This window comes from Mesocricetus auratus, unplaced genomic scaffold, assembly GCF_017639785.1.
Source record: "Mesocricetus auratus isolate SY011 unplaced genomic scaffold, BCM_Maur_2.0 Super-Scaffold_100011, whole genome shotgun sequence".
Lineage (NCBI taxonomy): Eukaryota > Metazoa > Chordata > Mammalia > Rodentia > Cricetidae > Mesocricetus > Mesocricetus auratus.
The window spans coordinates 73,231,055-73,258,834 of record NW_024429195.1 but is presented as its reverse complement, the minus strand read 5'-3'; the positions used below and the strand labels follow the sequence as shown (position 1 = coordinate 73,258,834).

The 27,780-nt window shown below is 47.8% G+C and overlaps 1 protein-coding gene and 1 pseudogene across 10 annotated transcripts in view; one reads left to right on the top strand and one right to left on the bottom strand.

Annotated features, from left to right (window-relative positions):
* The window catches only part of Tmcc3 (transmembrane and coiled-coil domain family 3), a 260,794-nt gene extending 247,698 nt beyond the window's left edge, over positions 1-13,096 (top strand). For all 10 annotated transcript variants that reach the window (XM_040755007.1, XM_040755005.1, XM_040755008.1 and 7 more), the window contains 3 exons: positions 275-1,191; positions 4,156-4,291; positions 8,610-13,096. In XM_040755007.1, the coding sequence (XP_040610941.1) occupies positions 275-1,191; positions 4,156-4,291; positions 8,610-8,912 (1,356 nt within the window). In that variant the 3' untranslated portion in view covers positions 8,913-13,096. The remainder of the gene's footprint in view (positions 1-274; positions 1,192-4,155; positions 4,292-8,609) is intronic.
* Positions 13,097-22,651: 9,555 nt separating this feature from the next.
* LOC121143107 lies at positions 22,652-23,103 on the bottom strand (annotated as a pseudogene).
* Between the last annotated feature and the right edge of the window lie 4,677 nt (positions 23,104-27,780).

Here is a 27,780-nt window from a genome sequence, read left to right as displayed (position 1 = left end):
CTACCCTGGAAACTGACAGCTACCACATACAGATGGCAAACCTTCTACACTGGAGACAGGATTTCACATCTAAGCAGTGTACCACACACACAGTTCGAGGTAGGCACTGGGCTGACCTGCCTTCTTAAACTTGGGAGCATAGTACAGAGTGTTCATCCTGTGACACAAGCAGTCGGACAATCTAGGACTTAACATACACGCCACACTAGCAAGTTCCATCACACTGAATGTCTCATTTGCTTCAGGTGTCAATGTGTTTCTTGTGCTCCTTCAGGTAGAACGTCATGACATGAATACCCTCAGCCTACCCCTGAACATACGCCGAGGGGGGTCAGACACCAACCTCAACTTCGACGTCCCAGATGGCATCCTGGACTTCCACAAGGTCAAACCCAACGCAGACAGCCTGAAACAAAAAATCCTAAAGGTGACAGAGCAGATAAAAATCGAGCAGACGTCCCGCGATGGGAACGTTGCCGAGTATCTGAAGCTCGTCAGCAGTGCTGACAAGCAGCAGGCTGGGCGCATCAAGCAGGTGTTTGAGAAGAAGAATCAGAAGTCGGCACACTCGATTGCCCAGTTGCAGAAGAAGCTGGAGCAGTACCACAGAAAGCTGAGGGAGATTGAGCAGAACGGAGCCTCTCGAAGCGCAAAGGACATTTCTAAAGACAGCTTGAAGGAAATACACCACTCTCTGAAGGATGCCCACGTGAAATCTCGAACTGCTCCCCACTGCCTGGAGAGCAGTAAGTCGAGCATGCCCGGGGTGTCCCTCACGCCTCCAGTGTTTGTCTTCAATAAGTCCAGAGAGTTTGCCAATTTGATCCGGAATAAATTTGGCAGTGCCGACAACATCGCTCACTTGAAAAATTCCCTGGAAGAGTTCAGGCCTGAGTCCAGCACCAGGGCTTATGGGGGCAGCGCTACCATCGTGAACAAACCCAAGTATGGCAGCGACGACGAGTGTTCTAGTGGCACATCAGGCTCAGCGGACAGCAACGGGAACCAGTCCTTCGGGGCTGGTGGGGCCAGCACGCTGGACAGCCAGGGGAAGCTTGCCATGATCATAGAGGAACTGAGAGAGATCAAGGACACCCAGACTCACCTGGCAGAGGACATTGAGGCCCTGAAGGTGCAGTTTAAGAGAGAGTATGGCTTCATCTCTCAGACTCTGCAAGAGGAGAGATACAGGTATGTACGCCAACGCATCACACTGGGATTCCTTTAGAACCGTAAGTTACCAGCCAGAGAGGCTATCTGCCTAAAAGGCATGCGCTAATGAATGAGTTTGCAATAGGTATGGATGTGGATACAGAGGCATTTGCAATTGATGATTCTTTCCATCCTTCATAACTCTAGTCTCCATAATTTCTGGCTTATGGCTGACCGAGGAAGACATTGTAATGCTTGGGTCTCTTAAAACACCATTATCCAAGCTGTGACTCACATGCATATGAAGGCATTGATTTATCAGACATTTGAAATGGACTTATTACACTAATTTAGAGACCTGTTTCCCTCCGTAATATCAGACAAGTGAACCTAATTCACTGGACAACAAGGTAGATTTTAATTTGGTATATCAGCTTGAAATATACATATCGTGTTCACTAAACTTGTTTTTTAGCCTTACACAGACTGGAGGGATGGTTCAGTGCGTAAAGTACTTGCTGTGCAAGAATGAAGACAACAGTCCAGATACCCATGTAAAAGCTGGGCCTGGCAGTGTAAATCTGTAAGCCCAGCACTGGGGGCGGTAGAGAACAGTGCAGGTCTGTAAGCCCAACACAGGGGGCGGTAGAGAGCAGTGCAGATCTGTAAGCCCAACACAGGGGGCGGTAGAGAACAGTGCAGGTCTGTAAGCCCAACACAGGGGGCGGTATAGGGCAGTGCAGGTCTGTAAGCCCAACACAGGGGGCGGTAGAGAGCAGTGCAGGTCTGTAAGCCCGACACAGGGGGCGGTAGAGAGCAGTGCAGATCTGTAAGCCCAATACAGGGGGTGGTAGAGAGCAGTGCAGGTCTGTAAGCCCAGCACTGGGGGCGGTAGAGATGGGCAGACCCCTGGAACTTGCTGCTCAGCCAGCCTAGCCAGGTTCAGTGAGAGACCCTATCTCAGAAAATAAGGTGGAGAATGGCTAAGGAAAACAACTGGCATCAGCCCCTGACCTGTACACACACCCACAGCACAAATATAAATATGTTCACAAAGGTACCACACACACAAGCATTTTACTGTAAATAAGTGGTTCTCAAACACCGTCTTGAGATTAATATACTAACCCAAATCTTTTGAGGGTCACTCAGCTGTTTGTAGAAGTACGTGTTTTGGGTCGAGCGGTGGTGGCACACACCTTTAATCCCAGCACTCAGCCGGCAGAGGCAGGCGGATCTCTGTGAGTTCGAAGCTGGGCTGGACCGACAGCCTCCAAAACAACACAGAGAAACCTTGTCTCGTAAAAACAAAAAACAACAAAAAAAAAGAAGTACGTGTTTTGGAAGCTGGCATTTATATGTTTATTGCTTCTTAATAAAGAGTGTAGATAACCAAATGCAAGATTATTTGTCCCATTTGATAAAAAGATCACCCCAAAGCCCTTCAGTCAAAATGGGCTAATTTGTAAGAATATAAGGTAGATTGTGGATGTTTATTATATAGTAAAACATTTAAATTGTAAGTTTAACTTTCACACTGTATTACACTTGATATATAATTTTATGTCATGATTTAGAATGTGGCTCTTTCCCCAAGTTTATGCAACTTCATTCTGATGCCAAGATTTGAACCTGGGCCTCATGTGTCTTAAGTGTGTTAAGTGTGTGCTGTACCACTAAGACATATCTCCAGCCCCGAAACCATTTTTTAACTTTACATCTGTGTCTTTGATGTCAGTGTGTTCATTGTACAAAGCCATGGCTTTCCGAGAATGCATTGACCTTAGTAATTTCATCCACATAGCTTGAGATGTAGTATGTTTTGCATTCATGTCTTATCCCAAATCACAGACACTCACTTGTGTGAGTTTTGAACTGTCTTTGCTTTCATGTGTCCTGTGTTTTGTTTGTGGCCCTGGAGATATAGTCATTGGGAGCATTATCTAGAGAAGGCTTGCCTAGAGCAATGATAACGCTTGGCACCCTTGAAGCTGAGCCCAAAGATAATCACCAAATCTGAATTAAGCCTTTCACCTACTTAAAAAAGTGATCCTATCAGATGGCCCACATAAATACCTATAACTGGCATGGGCCAGTCATTCCAGGCAAAGGCATCCTCCCTAGATACTACTCCCAAACCCACATCTCTGGGGTGGGTATGGGAAAGAAGCTGTCTTTCTCTCACTTTTGGATTTTTGGATTGCTATCCCATAAGCCATCTATAATTTGTGATAAGTTTAATCTTAAAGTGGGTTTTTTAATATTTATTTATTTTTATTTTATGTGTATGAGTATTTTGCCTGAATGTATATCTGTGCACCATGTGCGTACAGTGCCCATGAAGCCAGAAGAGGGTGTCGGTTTCCCTAGAACTGGAGTTACAGACAGTTGTGAATGTTGGGATTTGAACCTGGGTCCTCTGGAAGAGCAGCCAGTGCTCTTCACCTCTGAGCCATCTCTCAAGCCCTGGGGTTAATTATTTATTAGACTAGAGAAAAGCATGTCAGGTGTTTACTGTGCGTTGGTAGGATTGACTACGGGAGTGGAAAACTTCATTCTTTTCCTCATGGGCTGTATGGCCCTACAATCCCAATTACTGATGGGCAGGAGAGGGAGATGTCACTGCAGATGCGGCCAGTCCTGGCTTGCCCTTGCTGCACAGCCATCTCATAGCTAAGGGCAACTGCGTGCTCCACAAAGTGAATCTGTTGTCATGGCAGCCAGTCCAGGTGCTGGTCGTCTGACATGGGTGAAAAAAAAAAAGCAGGTGTGATCTCAGTAAAGTCTCAGACATACAGTTAAGATTGCAGAGACCGGGTCCCTTCTAGAATAGGGATTCAGGGGTAGCCAAAATGGTGTTCCCCACAAGTAGGCCTACTCTTTCAGGAAAAGTCTTCCAGGGGATGAAAACAAGCCAGGGGCCCTAAGACAAAAAAAGGCATCATTCTAGAACATGCTGCTGGGACACCTGTGCAATGCTCAGTGTGGACTCGTCTTTTTCAGGTATGAGCGGCTTGAAGACCAGCTTCACGACCTGACGGAGCTCCACCAGCATGAGACGGCCAACCTGAAGCAGGAGCTAGCCAGCGCCGAGGAGAAGGTGGCCTACCAGGCCTACGAGCGCTCCAGAGACATCCAGGTATGGGTCTCCCGACTGGACCCCGGTGGAGGATTCCCAGGCTGTAATTAGACGGTCTGACTTGGTGCATTTCCCTAAGACCTCATGCATGTCCGGCAAGATGTTTTCTCTACACAGACATTTCCCACCCACCTCCAGGCCCTACTGGCTTGTGTTGACAATGTTACGGAGGCATTTTACCCTGTCCTCCTGTTGCCTAACTCAGTTGGCAAGTATTTATCACTAGCCTAAATCCAACACCGCCAAAATGTTACGGAATGTAAAGTGTTAGCTAGGCAGCCCTGCCTTCAGGAAACTTCCTGTATAGGCAGGGAGTGATCAAGAGCCATGCTCCATAGTGCAGCTCCAGTGCCCCAGAAACCCAGCCCTGCTGTACCTCAGTGGCTGGGATAGGAGGAGGGAGTGGGGGTGGCAGTCAGGCATTCCGTGGTAGACACTGGATTTGAGGCCCAGGCCTGTTATTTGCCCTGTGATTTTGAGCGAGCCTCGAGTCTCTTCATCTTTAAAGCAATTGCTTTGTAATTGGAGGAACCTCAAGCGTCTGACTGCCAGCCTCGGCCAAAGTACTGTATGGGTCTATTCTTTCCTGTTTACTCAGTAGCCCTTGGAGGTTGTTCCTATTGTTGGCCCCATTTCTCAGATCTGGAGACTGAGGCACAAAAGAGGCAAAGTGACCCGAGCAAGGTCTTGCAAGTTGTCCCTTAGGAGTGGCTAAGAAGGCTGGACTGAAAGGGACAGGCAGGACCCAGGAGGGTGACAGGAAGGGATGAGCAGACCCACATAGTTTATGACACGCACTAAGGCCAGCTTCCTTCTGAAGCCCCCAGGCTGCTGGGAAGCAACACTTGATTCTTGATCACCTTGCTGAAGAAATCATAAGAACAACCAGGAAGGGTAAAGTTGAGTCTCGTTTTTCAGATTTTCCCTGTAGTCTGTGTGTGAGCATGAGGAAGGCCGTCTGCCCTCCGAATCCCGCCTCACAGGGGAGAAGGCTGGAACATAAAAGAGGGTGGGCTCTCCCTAGAGTGTGAGCTGTCGTTTGCCGCGTGCATTTTATTCTGCTCTGGTGGAGGCTGGGTTTGCTGATCCCAGAGGTCTGCTCCGTCAGTTCTGGGAAGCGTGGCTCCAGCGCTGGCAGGAAACACTGTCCCCAGAGAGCAGAGGACACTGGGGGACTATGTAGGCTATTCTCCGAGTGAAGAGCCTCAGCGTCCCCACTGACTGGGCCGGGAACGGACCTATTATCTATTAAGACACTCACTCTGCTTAAGATATTTTTATTACGTTTATTCTCTCTCTCTCTCTCTCTCTCTCTCTCTCTCTCTCTCTCTCTCTCTCTCTCTCTCTCTCTCTCTCTCTCTGTGTGTGTGTGTGTGTGTGTGCGCGTGCGTGCGTTCAGGCGTGCCACAGCACACATATGATGGTTACAGGACAACTACACGAGTTAGTTCCTCTCTCTACCTGTGGGTCTCAGGAATCCAATTGGGTTCGTCAGAATGGGCAGCAGGCGCCCTTGCCCGCTGAGCCGCCTCGCCAGCCCTGAGGCCATCCTCCTTTAGAGCAGGTCTGGGATATCACAGGGTGGTGTCTAAATGTGCCGTCTCCTCATTTAGGGGCTGGTTTGGGTTGGCATTGTTCTCGCTTTTTTAAGAAGCCTATTCCGGGAGTGAGGAGGTCAGCTCCAGGGCGGGGCTCCACAGAGCAAGCGCTAACTTCAGAAGCACTCATTTCAACATTTTCCAGCTCCGTCTCTAGTCAGAACTAGAAAGGACAGCTTGATAAATGGCAGGGGTCACGGAGGCTCAAAGCAGGCCCTACTACTCAGTCTCGGCATGAGCCTGGCCAAGTCAGTGCGCTGTGCCTCGGATTCCTCCGTCTTCAGAAGGTCCAGAAGATCAAATAGGATCCGATATTTATTGTCCCAGAGTCTTCGCCGGGCGTGTCATAAACAGCCGAGAAGTTAGTGCTGCTATTCTTTTTTATCTTACTGTTGAGTAGCAACGTTCCCCAAGGCTCTTAGCTAGCGAACCTCTCCAATTTCCTCTTTGTTGCTTATTGTCCTCGGTTCTTGTAAGTGGGCCTCTGACAGGGACGAGCTACAATGGGGCATGTGTTGCGTGCCCTCAGACCTACACATTTTTTGCTGTTCTTTTAAGTGATTGACCCCTGCGACCCCCTTTAAAATCCTGAATATCCAATTTAAACTACTGAAGATAATCCCTTCCTCTGTCTTCATCCAAAGCAAGGTAAATGCTAGATCAAGGATTTCTAACCATCATGGGGCTTAATATCTCTTGCTGCCATGGGCAAACTGCCTTGGATCTTTCTTTTAGTAAGAAACTGGTAGCAGTTCTGAGGTGACGTCCAAGTTTAGTCTGAGAAGATGGGAGGTGGGGGGAGTGGGGGGAGCGGGAGGAGAGGAAGGGGGGAACTGGGATTGGAATGTAAAAAATAAATTAATAAAAAAGTATTAAAAATAAACTCTAACCATAAATAAAAACAAAACAAAGAAGATTAGTCTGAGGAGATGTGGACTTCTCCACCCTAGACAGAGAAAGGGCCGAAATGACAACCCTCTGTCTTGGTCTGTCACCCTTTTCATGCCACGCCTAAAATGGGAAAGGCCTGGACCCCGAAGCTGAAGGCAAGCCTGCCCGAGCGCACATGCCTGTTAGTGCCGACAGCCAGCCCCGCTTAAATGTGAAGATCTGAAAAAGTTTTATCCTTTGCTCAGGAGCCTAGTGTAATGAAAGTTGCTATAGTAACAGAGAACCCTGTTCTTTGGCCCAGAGAGTATGTTCAGCAGGAGAAAAGCAAATCAATGTTGGAGCCATTATGCTTGCTTAAAGCCCGGAAAGGTGACCGTACCCAGCTGCACAAGCACGTTGGCAAACAGTTGTAGCAATGCTGGTGGAGGAACAGGCATCTAGCGAGGCTCTTTGTTCCCAAGGGGCTCGGGCTTGCCTCTGGGAAGCGGCACCCTGTTACGGGCAGCCAGCCTCTTCAGCCTGTGTGTGTTCCAGAGTGGGCAGTGAGGGCAAGGTCCGCCCGGTCCCTGTCTGCACGCTCCACCGTGTGTGCCTCCCGGCTATGCCTCCCCGCTGGCCAGGGACTTGCCGGGTCAAGGAGGGCGTGTCTCGGGAAATGTCCCTGAGAATGAGACCTCCTCCGAGAGACGAGGCAGCTCCACAGGTGAAGAGAGCAGGTGCCTAAGGGTCTCCAGCGGTATAGGCTGCCGGGACAAAGTCCCCCAGCATTTTCAGAACCCGGAAGAAATCAGTTCGGCCCAAGCGCTGTGTGAAGGCTGGAGAAGGTGGCCGAGCATAGGCCAAGCCAGGATTTGAAAAGCGTTATGAGCGAGGGGTCAGAGACGTGCATCTCTCGAAGGTCACGTGGGCCGTGTGGCTGGTGGAACATATGGCTGTCAAATCACGGCAAGCAGGAGGTCCTGGTGCCCGCAAGTGGGATGGGAACTGCCTGGGAGACAAATGGATTAAGACGGATAGTGGGCGCTGCTCTGGGGGAGCCAGCAGATGCTGGACAAGGGGCGTGTCAAGGGGCGTGTCAAGGGGCGCTCTCGGACTTTTGCCGTAGGCGTCCTAGTGGTATTCAGATGTAGCTTCACCCCTTCTCACTTGGTTCCTGACAACAGTGTTTCCTGTCACTTTGTCTCCTGTATAAATGAATAAGATAGTTATGGTCAGGTGTGATAAATAGTAAGTGACTCTAATCTCAGATCCCAGCACTTGGGAAGGTTGAGGCAGGACGGTTAGAAGTTTAAGGCCAGGTTGGGCCACTTCCCAAGAGACCTTGTCACCAAAAAAGCAAACAAACAAGTAAACAAAAGCACATCACCAAGCTGCTCGCTTATGCTGGGTCTTTTTTGTTTGTTTGTTTGTTTGGTTGGTTGGTTGGTTGGTTGGATTTTTTGGCGGGGGGGGGGAGTTGAGACAGGGTTTCTCTGTATTGTTTTGGAGGCTGTCCTAGAACTGGCTCTGTAGACCAGGCTGACCTCGAACTCACAGAGTTCTGCCTGCCTCTGTCTCCCAAGTGCTGGGATTAAAGGTGTGAGCCATGAACGCCAGGCCAGCTCATGCTGTTTTATGGTTGCATACACATGTGCTCACTACCCATGTCAGGGTAAAATGAGTCTTGGGATTCCTGCCTTGTACCTTTGTCTGTCACCGTCAGTTTGGAGACTTACAACTGCCCAGGTGCTAGGCGTCCTGAGCCAGAGCTTCCGGCACACCTGGGCGCATGCTCCCACAAGGCCTGTGATCCCAGTGGCGGCTGATCCTTGCTCTCCTCTTGCCCGCAGGAAGCCTTGGAGTCTTGCCAGACGCGCATCTCGAAGCTGGAGTTGCATCAGCAGGAGCAGCAGACGCTGCAGACAGATGCCGTGAACGCCAAGGTGCTGCTAGGGAAGTGCATCAACGTGGTCCTGGCCTTCATGACCGTCATCCTGGTGTGCGTGTCCACCCTGGCCAAGTTTGTCTCACCCATGATGAAGAGCCGCCTCCACATTCTTGGCACCTTCTTTGCGGTGACTCTTCTGGCAATATTTTGTAAAAACTGGGACCATATTCTGTGTGCCATAGAAAGGATAATAATCCCAAGATGAGCCGCTGGTTCTTGCCTTCACTTTCTCTCAAGATTTTATTTTGAAGAAAACTCTGTGCGCACCACCAAATTTCTGAACGAACGGCTGTGCCAAAGATGGCGAGAAGGACTGAAGCCGTGTGCTGTAAATAACTAGAGTCTCCTAACCCAGTAGCTGTTGCCAACATGGTCCCCGTACGTGGTTCATGAGAAACTGTCCCAGAGGTCTATTCCCACATTGCTCACTGCCTTAACCAGAGCAGATCTCCAGCCCACCTGGCGAGCTCGGCATGGCAAAGCCCTGCTCACTGAGCACTTGGCATGAAGAGTGACCCAGAGGAAAAGGGCCTCTGTCTCTCTCCCATGAATCTCTGTCACGTTGAGCCTCGTGATTGCAAACAGCTGTGTTCTCTCTGAGCCCCACAAACAGCAAGGATACAGCAGGATTCGGGGGAGCGAGCAAACACAAGTTATTGGCAGTGTTGAGCCCTTGGGTGGCCTACGGAGGCTCAGTCAGTCTCTCTGTGACGTATCCCACTTGTCCACGGGTGACTCTGTGTCCTATTGTGTACCCGGTGTTCACATTAGTCAATTGCCTATGTCCTTGTAACATGGAAATCTTATAGCTGCTTAAACGGCAAGAGTCTGCCTAACCGGTAGCGCTGCACTTTACAACAGTAGACACTAGGGTTTACAAATGGGGTCTCCTCTTCTTATGCCCAGGGAACCACACACCTGATTTCATCTTACCTGGTTAGCAGTGCCCTGCCCTCGGAGCTTGGAGCTGCGCTACCGTCAGACTGTAGCTTTGATGATGCTGTGGGGTGCTTTGAGCATCCCAGGGGAGGCTTATGCTCTGGCCATTGTTAACTGTGATAAATTCCCTTAGAGGGTGGGATGCACTTCATGTGACTCACTTTACTCTCAGGTCTGCAGAGATCAGGTTGCAGAGCTTGCTCGGGAAACGAAGACAAGTGATGCTTGTTTCACCGGGTTTCATTTTTCTTGAAGACAACAAAAGCAAACTTTATAAAGCATAAGTGTGCCAAGGCAGGACCCTGGAGGCCTAAGAGGGACGTGAACTTTGGTCTAATTGGATGGCGGCTAGGTTAGTGTCAGGAGGGTCCACTTAGGGAACCAAGTTCCGTGCTGAAGCTCAGTTGCTGCCATCTGTCTTGCAGGCGCATAGTAAGACAAGTTCTGAGTCGCGGGATAAATGTGCTGCCAGTAAGCAGAAAACGTGTGAGGGCTGCTGTGTTCATGGCTGCTGTTTACTGATGAAACTGCTTCTCTTTGTGCAAAGAGAGAGGTCTGGATGCCACCAGCCAGTGTCTGATCCTCCCGCCACACCTGCTGAAGGTGTAAAGATTCTGTTAAATGTTTACTTTCTTCCAGAAGACACTCTCAAAGATCTAGGCATCATCACTTGCAAACGGCTGTTCTTAGGGGCATTCTTGGGGTGGCAGGGGTAGGGGTAAAATTGTGCAGCAGCTTAGACAGGTCCAGCTTATATGAGTGGGACTCACAACTCCAGCCTTTGCCCGCCCCCACTCCCAACTTTTAAATCAATAATTCAGCAATTTTATTAAAGTCACACATTATCTAACTATTACCCTAGCCAATTCCAGAGGCACGCTTTTGAAAAATAATAAACATCATGAAATGCTAAGTACTTGGAAACCAGGGATGGGGGAGTTCCTAGCCCCACTCTTATCCACGACTGTGTCCCCACACAGGGGACAGAAGGAGGTTTCCAGTCCAGAGAACCACAATCTCCCTTTATTCCTGTATTTTAACGGCCTGCTCCCTTACCGGGAGGCAGCAGACTCCATCTGCCTGCACCTTGAAGCAAGCTGGGCCCGGCTGGTCTCCCATTGTCAGTTATGAATATTCCCAAGTGGCTTAGAGCATGCCAGGGCTGGGGTGGCTGTGAGTGAGGCTGGTAGTTTACAGAGTGGGTATAAATGCAGCCTTGGAGGCTTAGGTAGGGCTCTAAGAGAGACCTGTTCTCATGCCAGCACCCACCCCATCCCGGCACACACTCTGTTGATTGACACTTCTCAGACCTGTGATCCTCGTCTCTTCTCCCTGGCGAGAGAGTAGGGAAGGAACACTCCACACTCTAAAATATGAGCTTGGACAGAATCTGTGAGAAACCGGCACCATCCTGAACTAATGGAGTGGGGAGGGAGCACCCAAATCATCATGAATTCCTTCTAAAGAGCTGGCATTTCCATGAACTCCCGTTAAGTGTGGAATCACCACCTTTACCTGGCAGCCCTCGGCCCTTACGGCATCCTTGCTTCGGTCTTGTGGAGAGCTCATGAAGCTTTCTCCTTTTTAAGATTGTACAGGTCTAGGAGACTTCTGTTCTACAGTTCATGATTCTCTTAAGGGCTACACCCCTCTTTAGCTCTCTTCAACATACAGTGTACACACTGGAGAAATCAGAGACAGCGGCACAAGTGTGACATGCCTTGGGATCGGAATGGATTCACAACCGAGTCCGCCGACCCTGTTTTGCACTTTACGTTGGTAGCAAGCATCTCATGGTATTTCTTGGGCTGAGAACCAGTTGTGGAGGAGTAGGCCAGTACCTGCTCTTCTAGGGATACAGGTGAGGGATCCAAGATGCTGGACTGGGGATCTTTGGTGACATCATCATGATCCATCACCAGAATAGTGGCTCTTGAGGACAGGACAGAACTTTCTTTTCTTTTGGTTTTTCGAGACAGGGTTTCTCTGTATTGTTTTGGAGCCTATCCTGGAACTCGCTCGGTAGACCAGGCCGGTCTCGAACTCACAGAGATCTGCCTACCTCTGCCTCCCGAGTGCTGGGATTAAAGGCGTGCGCCACCACCACCCGGCCAGAACTTTAAAATATCAATGATAGCAAATATTAAAACTGTTCTCTCTGTGGGTTTTGAAATTTTTTCTCAGCTCATACTTTTTATATGATTAAGCTAGAACAAACCCCCTCCCAAGAAAAGTAAGCGACCACTCACAATGAGGTGTAACTGGAAGTAGTCTCGCTGATTTTTGGACTGTGAACACACGACCCCCCATCCCAAGTTCCTGGCTCACGGCTTAGTAGTTTTCAGGTGTTCTTATCGGGTCAATCAGCCTCACGCGAGCACTGTCAGTCCTGTTTTTATTTAAGAACTGCCCTCTGTGTGTACTTAACTTCTGGCCACTTCTCCAACAGCTGGTATAATTACAGGTTGGAATGTGGTGAGGGAGCTAGTTTTCCCCCAAGCAACTAATTAGTTTGGTTCTTTGGGGTTGAATTTTAAATGCCAAATTGTTTTGTGTTGGATTGGAATGTATAGTGGGGTTTTTTTTGTTGTTGTTTTGTTTTGCTTTGGTGTCAAATCCAGATCTAATAGTCTGGCACTGGAAAAACAGGTATGCTCATTGATAAGGATGTGTGAGGTTAGACAGCCTATCTTTTTTTTTTTTTTTACGAGACAGGGTTTCTCTGTATTGTTTCAGAGGCTATCGGTCCAGCCCGGCCTCGAACTCACAGAGATCCGCCTGCCTCTGCCTCCCGAGTGCTGGGATTAAAGGCGTGCACCACCATCGCCCGGCTTAGACAGCCTATCTTGCATGTTTCCTTAATTTTGACCTTGGGCAGGGGAATGAATAGGGGCTTATTTGGAGAGATGGTTCAAAGTTAGCAGGTAATTTTTAAGGGGTTTAAAAAGACAAATCACAGAAAACAATTAGATTGGCCTGTTTGTATCAAAAATAAAGAGCTTTAAAATTGAGTCATTAACAGGGTCTGGGTAACTCGTTAAACATAAAGCAAAAATTCAGTTTCCTGCCATGGATTCAATTCTGTTTAAAGAGTCCAGAAGTGATATAACACCTTGTCTGAGGGTGGTTTACATGTTGCCCTCCTCATATTTTTAAAGCATGTCTACTGTGTTTGTCTAAAAGTAACATCTCAACTAAATGTGCTCTGTGTTTAAGATACGCTGAGGCAGTAGCAGCAACCCTGAGTCAGGGTTGCTGACTGCAACCTCTGTTGCAGAATTCCTGTCTTGTGGGATGCTACATAGTTTTGTATCTGCCTAAAATTGTAATTTCTCTGTAGATCTCCCCAATGGTGGTGTCACCAATGAATTCAAAGCAGGTGCCATTATTTTTTAAACACTTGATGTTTGCTTTGGTGTTAAATAAAAAAAACTAGATTTCTTAAATTTTTACACTTGTCAGAGTCCATCTCTGTAGTGTGTGAGTCTGTGGTGTGTGTGTGTGTGTGTGTGTGAGAGAGAGAGAGAGAGAGAGAGCATGTATGCACACACATGTGTATATAAAATTAATTTAATAGACTTTTTAAAAGCAGTTTTAAATTTAGAGCAAAACTGAGAATGATGTATAAAGATTTCTCTTGAATATCCTGCTTTATGTACATCCTTGCCGCCCAGTGTCAACATCTCCCACAAAGTAGTAGCTTTTATTTTTAACATGCATAACTGTTTTGCCTATATATATATATATATATATATATATATATATATATATCATATGTGTGCCTGGTGCATATACATTTCAAAAATGTGTGCCTGATTCCCTGGAACTGGAGTTATAGATGGTTGTAAGATAATGTGGGTGTTGGGATTCAAACCCAAGTTCTCTGCAAGAGCAACAAGTGCCCTAAACCACTGAACCAACCCTGTAGACCTCAGAGTGGTACCTTTGTTAACAGCTGATGAACCAACATCGTTACATCATGTTCACCCAGAGTCACCATTCATATTCTTGCTTTCATTCTATGGCTTTAGACAAATGCATAAGGACATGTATTAATTGTTGCAGCATTATACAGAATGGGTTCATTCCTCAAAACATTCTGTAGCTTTCCTGTTTACCTACCCCCTTTAGTCAACTTTAAGACTAGCCTTCATGTCTTCTGTAGAAAGTTGGTGTCTTTAGTTAGGGTTTCTATTGCTGCAACAAAACGCCATGATCAAAGAGCAAGTTGGGGAGGAAAGGCTTACACTCCCAGATTATAGTCCATCACTGAAGGAAGTCAGGACAGGAACTCAAGCAGGGCAGGATCCCAGAGGCAGGAGTTGATGCAGAGGCCATGAAGGGAAGCTGCTTACTGGCTTGCTTCCCATGGTTTGCTCAGACTGCTTTCTTATAGAACCCAGGACCAACAGCCCAGGCGTGGCACCATCCCCCATGGGCTGGGTCCTCCCCCATTGATCGCTAAATGAGAAAATGCCTTACGGCTGGATCTCACAGAGGCATTTCCTCAGCTGAGGCTCCTTCGTCTCTGATGACTCTAGCTTGTGTCACGTTGACACACAAAACCAGGCAGTAAAGTTGGTGATGTGTGGCCTGTTTCTTGAGCCCAAGGGAAAAGGGGTTGTTTTTCAGTCAGTAATTGGAATACTAGGACATACATCTTGGTGCTGTGGAGAGAAGACGTGATGGTCAAGGAAGTCAAGTCTGCATGAAGAAGACAGGAGGGCAGGAATGATGTGGGTGATGCCAGCTGAGGTGTGCTCACTGTCAGGAAGGCCCAGAGTGAGCAGATCCCTCTACCTTGAGTATTCACTCAGGGGCTTCCTGTTGCAGAGACATTGATGTTGACAAGGCACCACTTAGATAGTGCGTGAACTCAGCTGGCCTGGCGATGTAGGTTTCATTACCCCTGTCCTGTGCATAACAAGAGCTCAGACATAGGAGCTTCTTCCAAGGTCATGACATGGGAAGGAGGGGTTTAGGATGCTGCCTTGGCCTTTCTACTATCTTGCCCTCTTAGCTCCCTGTTTTGAGGCAATTTTTCTCCACTGGTCATCCATCCTGAATCCTATACAAACTATCACTAGAGTTCCTGGGTGACTCTAAAGCTCTGAGAGGTCAGTCCATTCTCTGTCCTGAACAGCACTGTGTCCCTGGAAATCAGAGGGACAACTGTTGCCATTGGTGTCTATAGATATAAATACAGGGAATAGAAAAGAATTCTATAAGGATGGGTAGTTCTGTGTGCAGCCCGACATATTCTTAGTCTATATTTCCTAGAAAAAAAAAAAACAAGTGGGGAAAAAGGTTTAAGTCATCGATTTCTAGTTAATATGAGCGTGCTAAAGAATAAAGCACTATTTTCTGGTTTCAACATGTCAAGGTTTCATTTCTGTGGATTTAATAAAATACTTCCAGCAAAAAGCAATGCAGGGAAGAAAAGGGTTTGTTTTGGTCTACAATTCCAGATTATAGTCCATCATTGTGGGGAAGTCAAGGCAGGAACTTCAACTAGTCACATCCCATCCACAGTCACAAGCAGAGAACAGTGAATGCATGCATACTCATCCATAGAAAGCTTTCTTGTTGTGCTATCTTCGGATCGCCAGCCCCCAAGAAATGACATGGAGACTTCTTATTAATTATGAAAGATTGGCCTTTAGCTTAGGATTGTTTTCAACTTGTTCTTTCTTTTTTGGGTGGGGGGAGATTCGAGACAGAGTTTCTCTCTGGCTTTGGAGGCTGTCTTGGAACTAGCTCTTGTAGACCAGGCTGGTCTCGTTCCAATTAGTTCTTATAACTCAAATTAACCTTCTTCTATTAGTCTACATTCTGCCACATGGCATTTACCTTTCCTCAGTATGCCAAGTCCTACTTGCTCAAGTCTGCTGGTGAAACCCACACGCCTAAATTCTTCCTCCTCTTCCTCTCTCTCCCCGGAAGTCCCGCCTACCCTCTCCTGCCTAGCTATGACCATTCAGCTCTTATTACACCAATCACAGCAATGCATCTTCACACCGTGTACAAACATCCTCCAACACTCATCAGCTTCCCTACTTGTGCCCAGCTCACTTTTTCCACTCTTTACGAAGTTCAGAACCCCCTGCTTTGGGAATGGTGATACCACAGCGAGCTGAGGCTTCCATCAGTTAACTTTAGAAAATTCTCTACAGACATGCCCACAAGATGGCCCATTGTAGACAAGCCCTCACTGAGCCTCTCTTCCCAGGTGAGTCTAGGGGGTGTCGAGTTGACAATAAAAGCTAGCCATCACCCACATGCCCTTGTGTGTAAAAGAAACACTGTCTCGGGCATCTAAGAATGTTCACAGTCACATGTGAGGAAACAATAGTCTAGCAGCATTCTACAATAGCCTCTGAGTTTGCAATCACAGGTGGCAGAGTATCTGCAACACCTCTCCCCACACAGTCACCTTCCATGTAACTGGGATGAAGGTAGAAGGTTGTGGGATGCACGGGACCATAGAAATACCAGACACATAGGGTGTGGATCAGAGTGTCTTGCTTTTCACTAGCAATTCCTTTTTGTCTGAAAAACTGTTATGTGACACCTGGATATATAGATAAATAAGTTAGATATACCAATCCAGTTTACTGGTAGTAAATCATAATTATTTTATTCTCTCTCTCTCTCTCTCTCTCTCTCTCTCTGTGTGTGTGTGTGTGTGTGTGTGTGTGTGTGTGTGTGTGTGTAGTCTATGCACTTGTATACAAAGGGTGCATGTTCATGCAGAGGCCAGAGATTGGCCTTGGGCATCTTCCTCCATTACTCTTCACCCTATTCTTTGAAGCATGATCTCTAGCTGAATCTAGAGCTCACTGATTGGCTAGACTGGCTGGCCAGTGAGCTCCAGGGATCCATCTTCCTCTACCCCTGACCCTCCTACCCCACCCCCATTGCTGGGGGTTACAGGCAACCATCGCCAAACCCAGCTTTTACATGGTACTGGGAATCCAAACTCAGGTCGTCATGCTTGTACAGCAAGAACTCTACTCCCCGAGCCATCTCCCCAACCCAAAAACATGTATTTTAAGACAATTTTTATATACATTTAATTTTACCACTTACTAAGGACTAAAGCAAATTTGCATACTAATGAGATGAATGTGCTTATTTTTACATAAAGATAAAATCTTGGCTGAGTGCTTGATATGGCAGGATGTAGAGCATCCTCAGCGTTTTCCAGAGTTGATCGATATTTTGATTCTATAATCGCCAATGCTGGTACAACATGGTAGAAGTATATTTAAGGCCACTTCAGAAATTGTTGGAAACTCGGTCCTAATCTCAAGCCAAGATTCATTTAATGATGTTTTATGAGACTTTATAGTCAGCAACTCAAAACATGGTTTTCAAAACCAAATACTCTATCACACTACAATTAAAAGACAGACTGATTGATGTTGAGGAATGACAGTAGGGAAAAAAAGCATTGTTTGTGTAATGGAACCATTATGCTTCTGTAGAAGGAAGCTGTGTACAGTATACACACTGTGCTTCACAACATACAAAATGTCTTGAATCTGGACAGGGGTGTTTCTAGCAGTGGAAAGCATAGCAAAGAGTGGAAGTGTTGAGTGTTCAGAACCAAGGCTGCCGTGAGACCCTGACATGCAACACAGGGGGGGGGGACCACCAGGACACCCCAGATTCCTTACAGGTTTTATTGTTAAGTATTTATGGTGGTTTGGCATTCAGAAACCTTTTAGTGCTACCAATTTCTGTGAACTCCCACATTCAGTCACATGGCCCCATTGGGGGGTCTGTGCTGGTTTGTATGGGAATGGCCCCCATAGGCCCATAAATTTGAATGCCTGGTCACCAGGGAGTGGTACTATCAGGAGGTGTGGCCTTGTTGGAGAAGTGTGTCACAGGGGGTGGACTTTGAGGCTTTAAATGCTGAAGCCAGGCCCGGGGTCTCTCTCTCTCTCTCTTCCTGCTGCCTGCAGATCCAGATGTTGAGCTCTTGGCTGCACACGGCCGTGCTTCTCACCATGACGATCGTAAACCATCTCCAATTAAATGATTTCCTTTTGCAAGAGTTGCTGTGGCCATAGTGTCTCCTCATAGCAATAGAAACCCTGACTAAGACAGGGTCCTAACCACATCCTGGGATGTGGGTGTCACCTAACACTTTTTAAATACTTACTGTGTTCGGTGCACTGTACAAGGGTTTTCCATACAGTGTCAACTGTGGCCATCCCAGTGCTCAATAAAACAAGGGCTGTGTATTCTCGCTTTCAGTGATGAGGAAACTGGGATTCTCAGTGGCTGAGTAACTGGCAGCATCAAGCAGTGGGTGATGGCAGAGCTGTTGATTCTGCCTCAAGCTTGTGACCCCAGCCTCTATAGGGTCCCACTACTCGGCAGTGTGAAAAGGGAACAAAGAGGTCAACTTTGAGAGTCACTCCTGGTTCCTGCCACCACGACAGGAATCACTCTAAGCAGCCAAAGCTGTCGGTGTCGATTACAGCGTACATCCTCATGCAGCTGACATATTGGATCTTTGAGGAGCTGTGGGCCGGCAGATTTGTGTATAACAAAACCGAAAGCCATCACTTAAGGAAACTTCAGTACCGGCCCTGGCTTCCTGGGGTTCTTGGGGTATATAACATATATAACTGGTAACTGGCTTAGCTGAGAAGTTCTTGGCGTTTTTGCTTAGCTCTGACATGGTGGCGTCCCTGATGGCTTCCGCTCTGAGTTTCACGACATCTGCCACCATCTGTGGTGGCTACCTCTGAAATTTCTCTCCCTGCTAAGCAGCCAGAATGTATCCCTGCCAGGCCTTTAACTTGACTCAAGCAGTTAACAGGAACACCCTTCAGCCATGTTAACAGCTGTTTTGGTGGCGGTTACTCTACACTAGCTGAAGCACTGGGAATTGGACATTTCTCCTGCCCCAGCTCTGCTTCAAAAGTAAGCAACAGAGATCATACATAGAAATCAAGCCACAGTGTGCCTTGATCACGTGGCCAGTCAGGGGCTCCTCCAGCTAAAAGAGCTATCAGAGGCCTGGACCCTTGTCTGATTCTTTAACTGTCCACATCATAGCAATGATGCTACCCGGCTTTCACCAAAGCTGTCCCCTCTCCATAGTGTCTTGACGTCCTTTCTATCTTCATACTTCCCTTATACTTTGAAGTCAGATCCCACAGCTAGAGACAGACCTCTCCTCTCTCCCTCCTTCTCCCTCCTTTCCCCTCTCTCTCTCTCTCTCTCTCTCTCTCTCTCTCTCTCTCTCTCTCTCTCTCTCTCTCTCTCTCTCTCTCACACACACACACACACACACACACACACACACACACACACACACGGGCGCATATTCAAGCAAGCAGAAACAACACAGGGTGGCCAGCCACAGTCTCCACAGGGAAAATGTCAGTGAGATGACTTCCTGCTATCCTGCTATGTGTACTGTTTTCCCTTGTTAGCCACTCTAGAAAGTCAGTGGGGATCCCTGTGAGGAAAAGACACCCATGGGGTCACTCAGTAAGCAGCTGGCCTCTCTCAGGCTTATGAGTGGCTAGGGTGACTGGGACCAGGGTCAGGAGGCAGAGATAGCTCTCTGGGCTTCAGAGAAGCCCTGTGTCTGTGTTCAGGGTTGTAGGCCTGACATCCTGCAGAGCGGTTACTCACCACTGACTCAGAGGCAGGTGCTCATACGAATGCTATTCCCTTCAAGCCCAAAGGAGCAAGAATGCTGGGAGCATCCTTCCGCTTTCCCAACAGAACCGCCCCAGATCATACAGAGGCCAACTGACGGGCTGTTTCTGACTAGAAATATTTCCACTGGGGAGGACTTACCCATGTAGCTGGGAGTGAAGACCAATTGGAGAGAGAGAGAGAGAGAGAGAGAGAGAGAGAGAGAGAGAGAGAGAGAGAAAGACCCTGCAGGAAGCTCAATTCTCCTGGAAAACACCACCACTACTCCTCTGCCTCCTCCTCCTCTCCCTCCTCCTCCTTTCCCTTTCACTACCAAGTTTCTTAAAGATAGAATTTCCATCCCCCACCTCTGGATTTCCTAATCCACTGAAGCAGTAATTTCCCCTCCCCTCGGACAGCCCTCCCCAGTGTCACTCAGGGTTTGTTGTCCTATCTCCTGGATACTGTGCATGGCAGCTTTGTGAGGGGCCTTTCAGTGGAAGCATTTTACTCCCATTGGGCATTTACACAGGTATTGTGGTTCTGAACTCAGGTTTGCCTGTCCGCATAGAAGGAACTTTGCAAACTGAAAGTGACTGTTTCATGTCTGCTCCTGGAATAGATAGCCATCTCCTAGTGGCCAGAGTCACAACTTACTCACCTGGCTTTTCTCAGGACCTGGACAAGTGCCAGACATGTAGGTAGCATTCCACCCATGTAGTGAGCCATTTACTGTGTGAGTAAATTTCCCATGCAGCCATTTTCCTTTACCCTATACTGTGAGCAGTTGGTGCAATGGTTCTAACCTTCCTAATGCCGCAACTTTTTAATACAGTTCCTCTTGTTGTGACCCCAACCATAAAATTGTTTTTATTGCTACTTCATAACTGTAATGTTGCTACATTCATATGTAAAAATATCTGATATTTTCAATGGTCTTAGGCAATCCCTGTGAAAATGTCATTCGACAAGCAAAGGGCTTTCGACCCACAGATTGAGAACCACTGACTGGGTGAAACCTGGACTATTTCTTCATCTGGCACACCTATAGGATTGTTGTTTAGGAACACTGAGTATAAACTGTGTCTCCCAAACCCCCAACCAGAAACCTCTCCTGGTATGGAGAGAGAAAAGTCCTGACTAGTGTTTCTACCTGGGAAGCACTCCACCTCAACTCCCCCCAACACTGACTTCTACGTCACCCTGCCCTTCCCATCCTCCACCCGCCCCAAAACAGAAGGAAATTTAGGGCCATGAAGCAGGCTGAGTAAAACAGATTCGGAATCTGGTCGAAACAGACACACCACAGAACCCAACCAGTGTTCTCTGCCCTTTTTTCCCAAGCTTTGTTTTTAACTGACTCGTGAAAGTTGTACACATTTCTGGGCTTTGGTGTGAGGGTTCAAAGTGTATATACATTGTGTGACCATCAAGTTGAGAATGGTCTATCTATTGCCTCAAACATTTATCCTTTGTGTTCCTCTGTAACTATTTTGAAATACATTGCTGTTAAAAATTGTCACCTTTGCTACTTTTCACTCAAAATGCTGACCACATTCTTGCAGTCAAAACATAGATACAGTAAGTTGGAAGCCAACCTTCCAGAACTAGAAAAATCCTGCTTTCGGGGGAGGGGGATCAAGGCAGGCTCAATTTATGAAAACAATTGTTTGAGATTAAGTTGCCAATCTGTTGTCCAACCTGAGATTTATAGCTGATTATACACTGGCATAATTCATTACCTCACTAGCATCATTCATTGCTACACTGAATAATTCATTACCACACTGGCATAATTCATTACCACATTGGCATAATTTATTACCACACTGGCATAATTCATTACCTCACTGGCATAATTCATTACTTCGGTATGTAATTCCTAAAATTAAAAACCATCTTCTGTGGGCCAAGGAGATGGCTCAGTGGGTATGAGTATGTGCTGGTCAAGCATGAAGACCTGAGTTCAAATCCCCAGCACACATAACAAGCCAGGCATGGTGCACCTGTAATCCCAGCACCAGAGGGATGGAGACAAAGGACTTCTGAGGCTTGCCCACTGCTCACCTAGCTCTAAGTTCAATGAGAGACCCTGTCTCAGAGGATGGGATGGAGCAGGATAGAGCAGGACACTGGAACCCTCCTCTGACCTCTGTACACACACACACACACACACACACACACACACACACACCAGATGTCTTAATGACCCCAGATCTCTTGTGAATTTCCCTAGTTGTCCTAACAGTATCCTCCGCAGGAAAAGGAAGCTGTTCAGAATTACAGCTGTACTTGATTATTTGTGGTCAGTTCCCCACCCTTTCCTCGATGGTCATGACCTTGGCATTTTCAAAGATTCTAGGCCAGTCTTTGGTATCAGGTTCTTCAATCTGACATTTTGTCACGGCCAACTGCAGGTTGTCTATCTTTGGCCAGAATCGCAGAAGCAACCCGGTGTTCTCATTGCCTCCTCGCTGCTGGGGCAGTTTCCGTCTGTCCTGTTGCTGATGGTCCTGTTCTGCTCGCTCAGTCAAGACCCTTACTATACAGACATCCCACATACAAGACCTTAAGTGTCCTGGGAAAGGGGCTCTGGGCCTCCTCAGGTTTTCAGTTCATTCGTGCATCTACTTAGATCAGCATGGAGCTGTGAACTCACTCCAGCAGTCTTTAGTGACCTCTTGGCGAGCCTTGCTTTCTGATACAAGGTATTCCACGCTCATGCGCTTCTCTTGCCCCGAGCTACCCGTTCTCTCAGGGAGCTCAAATTCTCTTTAGTGGAAAAATAGTATTAAAAGCCGGTGTGCTGGGTCTTTCCTTTGTTCTCAGCATTCCGGACCCTCCTAGCAGACACAATGCATCTGTTATGGACTGACTATGTCCCCTAATCATGGAACCTCTCCCCATCAGTGTGGTAGTATTTGGAGACAGGTCTTGAAGGCGGCGATCAATGACAGATGTGTTCCCTGGGGTAGTGTCTCCATCAATAGCCTTATAAGAAGAGAAGGAAGGACTGATGTGATGACTCAGGGATTAAGAGCACGAACTGCTCTTTCGGAGGACCGAAGCTCAACTCCAAGCACTCAAGTTGGGTGACTTACAACTGCCTATAGTTCTTTTTTTTTTTTTTCATGGTAAAAAAGTGTAAGCCGGGTGTTGGTGGCGCACGCCTTTAATCCCAGCACTCGGGAGGCAGAGGCGGGCGGATCTCTGTGAGTTCGAGGCCAGCCTGGTCTACAAAGTGAGTTCCAGGACAGCCTCCAAAGCCACAGAGAAACCCTGTCTTGAAAAAATTAAGAAAAAAAAGTGTATATTTGGAATTGGCCAGCTGAACTCAGTTTAGATGATCCCAATTTTGTTGGCAACATCCAGAGCATCATGATCAGGAGCCAACAAAACATATGCCTTCTTCTCTCTGTCAGGCCTTATGAGGGTGTTGACTTTGGCCACATCAATGTCAGAGTTTCTTCACAGCCTGTTTGATATGTTGCTTGTTGGCCTTGACATCCACAATGAACAGAAGTGTGCCGTTGTCTTCTATCTTCTTCATGGCTGACTCGGTGGTCAGGGGGAATTTGATGATGGCATAGTGATCAAGCTTTGTTCTCCTGGGTGCAGATTTTTGAGGGTATTTGGGCTGCCCCTGGACCCTCAGGGTCTTGGGCTGCAGGAAGTTGGGTGACATGGATCTTATTTTTGTGGCTGTGGATGCCTTTCAGCACTGCCTTCTTGGCTTTCAAGGCCTTTGCTTTGACTTCAGCTTTGGGAGGGGCAGGAGCTTCCTTCTTCATTTTGCCATCTTGGAGAAAAAGTCTGCCTGTAATTCTAACTCCAGGAAATTTGTCACCTTCTTCTGGACTTTATAGGTACTTGTACTCACAAATACACACACACATATACACACACATTTAGAGATCTTTAAAACATTAAAAACAATGAGACCAGACATCTGAACTTACTTTTTGTCTATGCTATGTGAGAACACAGCAAGAGGACTATGTGCTAGGAAGTGTCCCTCAGCAGGAGCCCTCCTAAGCCTCCAGAGCTGTAGGAGATACATGTCTGTCCTTAAAGCCACATAATCTGCAGGCTTTTGTCATAGCAGCCAGAAATGACTAACAACATCTATATTTGTTTACATATAATTTCACATAGATGGAAAATTGGGTGACTTTTGTTTTATTGTTGTTTGTTCTATTCATCTTGGGCTATTTTATTTTATTGAGACAGAGTCTCACTATGCAATTCTGGCTGGTCTGGTATTAACCATGTAGACCAGGCTGGCCTCGAACTCTCAGAGCTACGTCTGCCTCAACCTCCAGAGCGCTGGGCTCGAAAGCTTGCACCACTATGCCCAGATTTGTCCATTTTTAATTCCAGAATTGTGTGTGTTTGCTACTGAAAGTGACTTCAGCCTGTTTCCCAAGATGAAGGCGTGGATCTGGCAGGCAGTTTCTACCTGGTGGAGGGTGATGTATGTCCTGAGGGGTTCCCAGGGATGTGAGAAGCAGCAGTAGGTTGACTGTTGGCTGCCCTTGTGAGTGGTTGTCAGAGAGTCAACATGGAGGGAGCATGGGGTCCACTCCTCTCTCCTAAGCAGTGGTTGGGAGTTAGGAGGCTGCAAGCCTGGTTGTTAGCTCAGTGAATGTGAGGGCCAAGCTCATTTGCATCTATCCTTTGATCTGGCCTCACTTGTAGCAGTGTATCCCAAGCTGGTCACACTGTGGTGACATTCCCAGCCTGGCTCCAAGACAGCTGCCCCAGCTCCAGGTCTTGCAAGCCTGCTCACCCAAGCACATAGTTGCAGGCACTTCTCACTCTGTGCCTATTACAGAGAGAAAAGGAAGTTCCTGAACAACCTGTGACCTTGAGCCAGAGCTGGGCCACGTAAGCACCCCTCCCTCCCAGCGTGTTTCCTGAGTGTTTTCACTTCCCCATTTCCTAAGACTCTCGGAGCCCACAAACGAGAAGAGAGTCTCCACCAGTGAACTGGTCAGTGGCCTAACTGCCCAAGTGGGCGTGGTCTTCGGCAGTGGATAGGGCAGGCCTCTTCCTGCTCTCTGAGGCCTTGTTTGTCCCCTCACAGGGAGCTTCTTCCAGGGTCTCCTATGTCTCCATCTTTTTCAGGGTTCTGTGACTCCCTTATCTCCATTACAGTGTGTGTGTGTGTGTGTGTGTGTGTGTGTGTGTGTGTGTGTGTGTGGTGTGTGTGTGTATGATCCTGTGTGTGTTTGTATGTTCGTATGTATGTGTGACTCTGTGTGTGTGTGTCTTTGTGTATGTATGTGTGACTGTGTTTGTGTGTGTGTGTCTTTGTGTGATCCTGTGTGTGTTTGTTTGTGTGTATGTATGTGTGACTCTGTGTGTGTGTGTGTGTGTGTGTGTGTGTGTGTGTGTGTGTGTGTGTGTGTGTGTGTATGAAGAGGCCAGAGATCAACATCAGATATCACACTCCACCTTGTTACCTTGTTTTTGTTTCTGAGACAAGTCCCCTCCCTGAACCTGGAGCTCACCAACTGGGCTACACTGTCTGTCCCCTGGGCTCCAGGGATCTGGCCCTGTGCTGGGATTACAGTGTGTGATGTCATGTCCAGTTTCCATGTGGGTGCTGGGTATCCCCCGGTGCCTCTGCCTCCTGACAACAGATTACAGGCTTGCGCCCCCACACCGTTACTCCACTACACCCTTCAATTTCTTCACAACAGCTCTGCATGCGTCCCCTTAGGGTGATCCAGTCCTTCCTTTCCCCTTACACTGAGTCTGGTCTTTCCATAAACCTCCGCCTTCCCGGAACCGAAGCGAGCACATCGCCAGCCTCAAGCCCTGTCGGTTCTGACCCTAATTGTCATCTTGCTGTCAAGCCACAGCCGCCTTTGCCCTGTTTCACTCTTGGACGGTGAGGATTCTGCAACCGTGGTCGCCACTAGAGGTGACAAGTGTGCCAGCTAAAAACGCCCATGTCCTAAGGATGGCAGTGGGAAGATGGACGCACGTTGCTTCCTGCCAGTCCCACGGAGGCGATTGGGTCAACGCTGGCAGTCACCTGCCTGAGACTCGATGCCATAAATGTCTGTCCTTCACAAACACTTGCTAATTATATCACAAAACACTCCTTCCTGATTGGGTGAAGGCAGAAAACAGTACGGACAAACCTGTGACAGGTTGATGTGTCCTTCTTGAAGGAGCTATTTTAGTGTGAGGGACATGTTTGAGGGGGAAAGACACATTATTAATTATTTAGCATTTTTGTTGCTACCCCTGACGTGTTGAACAGACATTATGTCCACCTGTTTGTACAAAAAGATCCATCCTCATTTGTCTTCTTTATTTAGGACTGCTATTGCATTATTATTACATTACAGTAGTATTACATTTTATTATTATTAGGACTGCTATCATCATCATCATCATTAGAGATGCTATTGCTTATTATTATTATTTATTATTATTATTGGTACTAGGGAATGTTAAGCAAGTGTCCCACCACTAAGCCTCACCCCCAACTGCTTTGAATTTGTAATATAAATCAGTGCTCCAAGTGATTTTACAGAGCAAGTGTCTTAGAATGGTCACCTCAAACACCTCCGAGTCTCGCAGGTCTGTGCAGCCTCGCAGCCCTGCATGAGTAAAAGCACAGGAGGAAGGGTGAGTGAGGGAGCCGAGTCCAGTCTGCCTGAGTGTGCATGCCTTGCTCCAGAGAGCGTGTGGTGTCACACCAGCGGAACTCTGAGAGAAGACGGTTTGATAGCAGGTTGCAGGTAAAATATCAAGTCCATGGGACTTGGGGGACTAGCGATCCTTCTTTCTCTCCTGGACGCAGTTCTTCAGCTGGTGTCTCCATAGCCTCCATTCCATTCCTCCCTGCCTTCAGAGACCTGCTCAAAGCCCTCCTCAAGGCCTGTGAAAGCCTTGATGCGTTGCCCCATCCATCACCTGAGAAGCATGGTGGACTCCCCCCTCCCCCCCCAGGTTCAAAGTCGGGCATGGGTGTGATAAGAGGGCTGAAAAGGATGACTGGGCTTGTCTGGAAGCTGTGTATGCTCCTAGTGGCTGCTGTCAGCCACTTACAGGGACAGCCTGCGGTGACACAGAGGAAGCAGCACGACAAGGTTTAGGCAAAGGAGAAACTCGAGGCCCTGGAGGCTAGTGGGAGACAGTACAGGTTCCTTTGAAAGTACCCCACCTATGTTTGGAAGTATAAGCTGATTTGAACACAACTGGTGACGGTCCTGTGGGACCCTGGTGCCTTCACCGATGGTCAACATTGGGAATGAAGAATTGAGCTTCCATCACCAAGAACAAACCCCTGGGACCAGCCACCCAGACTCTCCTAGGCAATAACCACTAGATTGCCCAAAGACATCCTTCCCACCACCTTCACTCAAGCCGCCCCAAGGGAGACCTTAAGAGACTTTGCCCATCATAGCTGGCTAGTGACTTCTGAACTTGGGGTTTCAGGGCTCGATGTCTAAGAGCTGGGTGAGCTAGGTAAGCAAATAGAGAACTAGCCAAAGCTGCTGGCTGCTGGAGACGTTGCCCCTTTTGTTCACATCATTCCTTCTACTGTGGCCCACATCATGGAGGTGTTAGAGGGTGGATCTTGTCCCCTTCAGACACTGTCATTGCGAGTGCTCCATGATGTGTAGACGGTTGAAGACCGTCCTAAGATCGCCCAGCTTGGGCCAGTCTCAGGGGACTGCCAGGTTCCTTGGGATGCAGCTCCTCATTGCTGATGCTCTAGCAGCCTCTAGGGGTTGTCATGGGTTACTGAGTACTTGGTACCTTGTCTGTGATCTTTAAAGCTGAAGTTCTAGACATTTCCTCTAGGTGTCTCCAGAGAGCACAGAGGGTCTGATGGTGGGCCGCCATTGGCTGGTGGTAGCCTGGAACTGGTTAGAGAAAGGGTTGGGGACACGGGCTTAACCTGTGGACAGTCTTGACTGAGTGCTGCTAAGATTTACCCCCGTTCTCAGTATCTGTGCACACAGCCACCTGCCCTGATGGTCCCCATTCCCATCATCGCCACCCTCCCTGAAGCCTCCTAAGTTGCTGCAGCTCCTCCTCTCATCCCAGACACAGGCATAGGAACCCTGTAGGGCTGAGGTGCGGGGCTTCCGCTTTCTCTGGAGCCTGTCAGTAGCCCCTGCCAGTTTCCAAGATGACTTCTTCTTTTCTCTCCTTTTTCTTCTTTCTTTCTCCCTTCCATCTCCGTGTGTGCATGCACACACACACACACGTGCATGCACATGTACACATGTGTACATGCATGTAGAGTTCAGAAGTCAATATTGGGTGACTCCTTCTATATGTTCTTTCTTATTCTTTTGAAGCAGTCTTTCCGCAGACCTAGAGCTTACTAACTCATCTGGCCAGAGAGCCCTGGAGTGCCCTGTCTCCTCTCGCCATGCATGCACAGCTGCACTGCTGTCTCCACTCACCAGGCATGCACAGCTGCACTGCTGTCTCCT